The sequence below is a fragment of the Cyprinus carpio genome, chromosome A12 (genome assembly GCF_018340385.1).
Source record: "Cyprinus carpio isolate SPL01 chromosome A12, ASM1834038v1, whole genome shotgun sequence".
Lineage (NCBI taxonomy): Eukaryota > Metazoa > Chordata > Actinopteri > Cypriniformes > Cyprinidae > Cyprinus > Cyprinus carpio.
In genome coordinates, this window is record NC_056583.1 from 2275481 (window position 1) to 2283861 (window position 8381).

The following is an 8381-nucleotide window of genomic DNA, read 5'->3' on the forward strand; positions in this document are numbered from 1 at the left end:
CATAAGATATATACCGCTATTTTACATTTAGCTCATAGAACCGAATATAATGAGCATGATCATCTAATGATATATATCTGAATATTGTGCAACCTCTAACCATAAAAAAATACACTAAAATCAAGAAAAGACTTTTCCTACAGTGTAAATTATACAATTGCAACACAAACCCAAAACAAACTTCCATACCGGACATTTGAAGGGTCGTTCTGAAGAATGGACCTGTCGGACATGACTGTTGAGATGATCAGGCCTGAGAGAGTGAGTGAGAAACATGTCAATCACAGTCAAATGGTTTAGTAGTGTGCATACGTATTGTAGACAATGTCAGTGTGTTGAGATCTGAGGTCTGTACCGTGAGAAAGCTTTAGCACAGTGCTGGCACACGTAGGGTTTCTCCACGCCTCCCTGGTGCGATCTGACGTGATGGCTCATGCGGTCCTTCCTCTTGAAGCGCTGCTGGCAGATCGGGCAGGAAAATGGCTTCTCGTCCGAGTGGGACAGCCTGTGTCTGTTCAGGTGGTACACATCCCTGAAGGCTTTCCCACAGGTCTCACATGCGTGGTTTTTACGCACAGGGTTGGGGTTCTGGTTTACCTGCCTCTGAAAGGAGAAGCAGGGAAATTAGAAGATATTTAAGTCTGAAGAATGTCCCGAAGCTTGGTTTATACTTCCACGAGTGCAAAGGTGAGTGCACAGAAGTGACGTCATCATTTTGCATGGCCTGCACACCTGTGTGATTCTGGAAGTGTGCACACACAGTAATGCAATCCTGTTGCTTAGCTGTACTACTGATGCAAAAAATTGCAGGAAAAATGTTTTTGTTTTTTAATAAAAAGTAATCCTCATTTACCTTTCGTATGTTCAAACAACTGAAGCTTCATTATTTTATTAATTAACAACCAAGTTGCTTGTACAGTTCTTTCTTTAGTACTTTTTCAGGGGCATTTTTAGCTTTATAAGGAGATATTTTCATAATATATTTTATAATTATCATATAAATAACAACATGCATTTTATTATGCAAAATACTAATGTAGTCCATTCATTTAAATAAATTCTCTATTTGAGTAATTAGGATGTAATTAAGTAGTAATTAAACAGTAATTAGGAGTAATTAGATAAACAATCAATGCAGTTTTATGTGATAATATGCATTACAAGGACTAAAATAAATATATCAAATAAAAAAAGAGGTGTAAATTATTGCTCATTTTATATTTTGCTGCTATTTTTGTTTTACTAGGTAATGGTAAAGTCTGACAACCAATTTCTTCTCTCTACTGCTTCTCGCTGATTCAGCTGATATCTTCTCTGCTCTCCATATTCACACTTTTTAATAGAATTATATATATATATATATATATATATATATATATATATATATATATATATATATATATATATATATATATATATATATATATATATATATATATATGTATATATATATATATATATGTGTGTGTGTGTGTGTGTGTGTGTGTGTGCACAAAAATCTCCAATAAGACCCTTAACAGACAAATATTTGCATGCAATATCTAGCATATAAAATATTTTAAAATAAAGCAAAACTAGAAACATACAGAAATGTTCTGAGATCTCCATTACTTTTAGGTCTTTACTTATTAAATGACATTTCTGTTTTCCCTGAACATGGGTACCTTTAGAACACACTGTAAGAGTGTAAACCGAAAGTACAACCATGGCTTGCAGAACAACAGATGTCAACAAATCATTAATTGTATGTTAAATTGGTTGTACCATCATTTGTGATTCACTGTATGCCACATGAAGCAGATTCTGAAAACACACACACACACGGATGCCCACCTGTACAGGCTCCCCTGTTGCCATGACAACAGCAGCCGGAGGAGGGAGGGCGGTCACAGTGGAAGCCACGCTCTCCATGGCAACATTGTTTCCATCTTGAGTGGCCAGGACTTGTGTGTGGGGAGCGGGCAGAACAGCAAGAGTGGACAGCGTTTGGGTTTGCTGTTGGGGTATGGAGAGGTGAAGGAGAGAGAGGGGCACTGTTTGTCTTTCCGCACTCTCTTTGGCCATGGCCTCTTGGCTCTGGGACCCCCCCTTCATGCGGATACCGGTGTGGACGGACTGATGACGCCGCAGGTTGTAGCTGTTTTTGAACTGCTTGCTGCAAATTGAGCAGATATGAGCTGCGCGGGCCGGTCTGGACACTGGCTTCACTGATGGGATGAACAGACAAAACTGAGAGTTACTAAATATCAATAAGAGGATTAAGGTACGGTCGGTCACATTAGAAATTACAGTGACCAACTTGAACTCATTGTGAAATCTGCATGGGGAATTTTTTCACCCTTGCGCAATTCCCAATCACATGGGTTCCAGATTTCGCCCATGAAAATTTGCCGGAGAACAATAAATGTGACCGCATTTTTACAAACTTCTGACTTTCCAAGAATTTTTGCAAAACTTAACAGGCATAAAGTTTAGGGTCTATTACAGTGTCACTTTCAAACCAAGATCAAAGTTGCAAATTCAAGAGAACCCATTGAGAAATCTTTAACACTCATGTGAAATTTATGTGAAACACTCTTTACAGACACACTATGACATTCCAAGAATTTCTGCAACATTTTGTCTATTGCCAATAGTAAAGCAAGTCACTTTGAAACCAAACAGCTTTATGTAGATCACTGCAGCAAATTCGAGTGACCAACTTGAACCTGCTGCAAAATCTGCAATGCGAAAATCCAGATCGAGTGGATTCTCTACAAAAATGGGTAGATTTCGTCTGCAAAAGTTCGCCAAACAACGGTAAATTTGACTGCACCATTAGATTCTTTTTCACCTATGACTTCGCAAGAATTTTAGGGAAATTTTGCCGGCAAAAAAGATCCATCCAAAGGGAAATCTTTCGCTCTCACTAGGGCTGGGAATATTAATATGTGTATTTTGAATATAGAAATGATTTATATTTGATTATGAGATTTTCCGAATGCATCGCGATTCTTTCTTGAATCGATTCTGAGCACAGTTTTGAACATCAGATGACACTCCATGCTTTAGAAACAACCGTACTCTGCTCGTTTCCAAATCCTTACACACACCTGAACCTAAAATAATCATTCATAAAATTCGAAAAGGTTGAAGCGAATTACAAAGTTGTCCACAGTGGGCTGTTTACATTAATCTCGCGTCATAAAAGCATTCTAAGCTGAGGTTAAATTATATGATATGCCGAACGCACAAGCGCTCTTTAGCCCTCTTCTTCATGAGCACTTGAGTGTGCGGATAAAAACTAGATTAGAGCGCCATCTGCTGTTAAAATCTAAGATCAGAATCGATTCCAGAGGAATCGCGATGCATTCTGAAAATCTAAGAATCGATCCACGAATTGATTCTGCATCGATTTATCGTCCCAGCCCTAGCTCTCACATGAAATTCTTGCACAGATTCCTGCTGAAATGACTCGACTTCACCCGCGAAAATTCACCAAACCTAGGGGTGGGCGATATCTCGATATTTAAAATATATCGAGATATTTTTTAAACACGATATGGATTTTGACATATCGTATATATCGATATATTGTTTATATTTAATTCTGATTCTGCCACTTTGCTTGTTTTTCTTCTCTGTGCTGTGCTCGCCCCCGCCTCCTTGATTTTGTTCCCCCTCCCCCCTCGCGTTGAACATGGCGTCGTCCGCAACCAGACCTGAGGCTGCAGAACTAGTATAAAAAAAAGGACAACTGGCTCCATTATATGGAAATACCTCGGTTTTAAGGCGTCGGGCGAACAGCAGGCAGATGTCTACTGTAGGGCCCTATGATTTCCACGATGCAGAAAACGTGGACGGAATCGCGGAATCCAGTCATAAAAACGGAATGTACAGTTTAAGGTGGAATGTCACGGAATTTGTCAAATTTTAAATGAATTAATCAAAAGTAGGTCATTGCACTCACATCAAATCGCGATATGGACTAATATCTGTAAATATTAAGCTGGAAAAGTCTATTTAAATATGAATCCTTTATGTTCTGCGTGTCTCTGTTAATGAATGGCGCAGAAGCGCTTCTTCGTTTTATTACACATGTGATGCTCGCGGTGATTTCAGAGTCTGTCTTCTCACTAAATCAGGATGTGAACACATGAACAACAAATCCAGAACTGCTCTGAGAGTCACTTCATGAGCATCTGAACATTTGATTTCAGTAAAACTAGCGTCATATCACATCATAGACTGTAGTATCACATACACAGAACTGTAACGGTAAACCCGTCAAAATAAAAGTTTTTGCCAGAAATCTATTACTAGCCTATTGTTCAGCAGAATGTACATAGCCTACTACTACTAATATTAAAATGAAACAAACATTATTTAAGGAATAATCACACAACATTTCTTCCATGTGTTATTTTTAATAGTAAATCCCCTCTGTTTACCAAAAAATAAAGTTTGCTTAATTTTCAATAATTAAAAGATAAATTAAATGAATGTTATATGCCTTCATTTGATAACCAGAAAAATGTGAATACACTGAATTTCAGAGGGGAAAAAACATTTCACATCAGGCTATTTTAAGAAAAAAAATGTAACAAATTAAGTTGTTTTTATGCATTTATATAAGTGAAAGTGACGTGACATTCAGCCAAGTATGGTGACCCATATTCAGAATTCGTGCTCTGCATTTAACCCATCCGAAGTGCACACACACAGAGCAGTGAACACACACACACACTGTGAACACACACCCGGAGCAGTGGGCAGCCATTTTTATGCTGCGGCGCCCGGGGAGCAGTTGGGGGGTTCGATGCCTTGCTCAAGGGCACCTAAGTCATGGTATTGAAGGTGGAGAGAGAACTGTACATGCACTCCCCCCACCCACAATTCCTGCCGGCCCGAGACTCGAACTCACAACCCTTCGATTGGGAGTCCGACTCTCTAACCATTAGGCCACGACTTCCCCAAGTCGTTTAATAATGTGTTTAAGCAAATAATTACACTTGCTTAAACACAGAATTAGGTAACAATAAAACATATGGTGAAGAAAAAAATAAAACATTTCATAGGGCCCTAAACATGTAATATTTGGCATATTTGTTTTTACAGTAGTTTTTGGGGGGTTATTTTTCCTGTAAAGATATCGAGATATACAGTACAGACCAAAAGTTTGGAAACATTACTATTTTTAATGTTTTTGAAAGAAGTCTCTTCTGCTCATCAAGCCTGCATTTATTTGATCAAAAATACAGAAAAAACAGTAATATTGTGAAATATTATTACAACTTAAAATAATAGTTTTCTATTTGAATATACTTTAAAAAAATAATTTATTCCTGTGATGCAAAGCTGAATTTTCAGCATCATTACTCCAGCCTTCAGTGTCACATGTAACATCCAGTCTATCACATGATCATTTAGAAATCATTCTAATATTCTGATTTATTATGAGTGTTGGAAACAGTTCTGCTGTCTAATATATTTGATGAATAAAAGGTTAAAAAGAACTGCATTTATTAAAAAAAAATTAAAAAATTCTAATAATATATATTCTAATAATATATTTTCTTTACTATCACTTTTTATCAATTTAACACATCCTTGCTGAATAAAAGTATTGATTTTATTTAAAAAAAAAAGAAAGAAAAAACTTACTGACCCCAAATTACTGACCAGTAGTGTATATTGATATTACAAAATATTTATATTTTAAAAACATAGCTTCTTTTTTTATTTTTATTTTTTTTTACTTTTTATTCATCAAAGTATCCTAAAAAAGTATCACATGTTCTGAAAAAATATTAAGCATTAGAACTGTTTCCAACTTTGATAATGAATCATCATATTAGAATGATTTCTAAAGGATCATGTGATAATGATCCTAAAAATTCAGCTTTGCATCACAGAAATAAATGATAATTTAAAGTATAATAAATTTAAAAACAATTATTTTAAATTGTAATAATATATCACAATATTATTATTTTTTTCTGTATTTTTGATCAAATAAATGCAGGCTTGATGAGCAGAAGAAACTTCTTTCAAAAACATTAAAAATAGTAATGTTTCCAAACTTTTGGTCTGTACTGTATATCGTATATCGAGATATATTTTTTGCTCCATATCGCCCAGCCCTAACCAAACCCGTTGCGAAATCCACGTGGACTTTCGGTGTAATTCTGCGGTTTATTGTCAATAGAACAGGGAATTCCATTTCAAGCTAGTTTTCAAACTAATTTCAGTCGAATTCAAGTGACCAACTTGAACCCGTTGCAAAATCCTTCACGCTCACGCAAACGGTGCAGACTCTTATTAAAAACACTAGCTGAAAATTCACCAAACAATGATAAACGTGACAACACCTGTCCTGTCCAGACACACCTTTTGACTCACTGCTTTCCAGGAAATATTAGTATGTTCCTGATTAATCGGATTTTTAGATTTTAGATTCTCTATACAAATTTCCATTTCAGAAAAAGCCCAATTTCCCCATATTTCGAGGTTTTTCATGACCGTGTCCCCATTTCTTGAGGTAAGGCCTTAAAAAGAGTCATAACGAAGTATGACTGACCTCCGCCTGAAGATAACATGCATATATTCAAGCAGCACTGCTTGCACTGCTCTATGTGATCACAGAGGAGCACTGAGCAACCACAGAAAACCTCCAACCCCTCCCAGCCAGCTTCCTCACTCCTCTCCAAACCTCCCTCCCTTCCTTCCCCTTCCCTCCCTCTCACCCACCAGGTACAGGGTCTTCATTCAGAGCAGCAGTGTCCACTGTCGATGGAGGCGGAGCTATGTGCTCGGTGGGCGGGGCTTGAGGAGAGGTCGTGTGGACAGGCAGAAGCTCTGATTGGAGGGTCCCCTCCACTTGATTCTGGGAAGGTGTGGTCTGGGAAAGAACAATCACAAAGTACTAAGTTTGAATTCAAACTTTACCAGTGTAGGTATACCTGGAGTGCATTTAATGTACTAACGCATATGTTTCATAACAACACGAATTGCACATCAATGTCTACACACACACACGAACAAAACCATGTTCAGTCTCACCTGGAAGAGAAAATTGCTCCACGCGGCATCCATTTTGTTCCACAGCGATGAATATTATAATCAACTACACGATCTTTAAGATTAATAACGCACCATTGACATGCTTTAAATCTTCTGCGGTTTGCAAATAGTGTATCGTTGTTTTTAAACTCTTCTCTCAATCACTTATTTAATGCACCTCTCAGATTAGCAGGCAAAAATGCACACTATTTAGTGTTTACTTTGCTCCTATCCAACTTTAACCGAGACATCACAACAACGTGCTATTTATTCATTGGCATTTGCATGACTTTAAATATCGAAAGCAATCATGTAATTTCTACACTCTTACACCATGCATTATAAAACAGGAGTTGACGCATAAAGACGTTAAAATAGCGGTTAGACGTAATGCGCATCTGAAACAGTCAAACTTAAAGGTTGTTATGGATAAATCAGTGTTTTTTCCTCGATCCCCCCCGACAGGCCAATCGGGTGTTTGTCGAAGCCTCGCTGTCGGTTTCAAGCCGTGACCCGGACGAATAACACTCGAGCCCGGCCGCAGCCCGCCGCTCCACCTCGGCGCTTCGATTCACAGGATGTCATCTTTCTTTTTTTATCGCGCGCTCTCTCTCTCTCTCCCTCCCTTCCCTGTCTCTTTCTTCCTTTTCTTTTTTAATTCCTCTTTCTTCTACCCCCTCCTCTCCTTTTCCTCTCTCCGCTATGTCCCAGTTGTTCTTAAAGGGATGGCTCTCTCCTCCTATTTCCGTCGCTTTCCTCCTTCCTCTCAGAAGATGAGCCGACAGAAAAACAGCGACAGCGTCCGGCACTAGTGCTGACGTCACGTGACCACAGTCTGCTGCTCGAGACAACGACGTTCATTCATATACAAACATCTCGGAAAGACGCAATATCTTAATATCTGGATGCAGTATTTTCATTGTTGTTGTTTTTTTTAATAGCATTAGTAAATCCAATGTGCGTTTTAATACACTGTTCCTTGCCGAATTTCATGTTACAATAGTCCAAATGTGTAGTAATAACATAAAATATATATATAAAAAAACTTGTAATAACTTACAAATGTATAGCTAATCGTGTGCTTTCTATTAATTTGTTTTTCACTGAATTTACAGAATGTAATTACAAACAAACAATAATAATTAAAAAAAAAAAAAAAAAGATAGGCTGTGACGCTCCGAATTAATCTGTACGATATCTTTGACCATTTATATAAAAATATTTTGGAAAGACGTTCTCTCAGTATTTGGATGCAGCATTTTCATTGTCGGTTAATATATATATATAGAAAGAGAGAGATTTTTTTTAAATGATTTATTTTTTCCAAATCAAGAGAATGC

At 37.4% G+C, this 8381-nt stretch overlaps 1 protein-coding gene across 1 annotated transcript in view; it reads right to left on the reverse strand.

The window, feature by feature from the left end:
- mazb (MYC-associated zinc finger protein b (purine-binding transcription factor)) overlaps positions 1-7839 on the reverse strand; it is an 11797-nt gene extending 3958 nt beyond the window's left edge. Inside the window, exons 1-5 of the mRNA XM_042767124.1 lie at positions 7042-7839; positions 6730-6880; positions 1834-2207; positions 356-603; positions 190-253 (exon numbers count right to left, since the gene is read on the reverse strand). Coding sequence (XP_042623058.1) covers positions 190-253; positions 356-603; positions 1834-2207; positions 6730-6880; positions 7042-7074 — 870 coding nt within the window. The 5' untranslated portion in view covers positions 7075-7839. The remainder of the gene's footprint in view (positions 1-189; positions 254-355; positions 604-1833; positions 2208-6729; positions 6881-7041) is intronic.
- Positions 7840-8381: the final 542 nt, after the last annotated feature.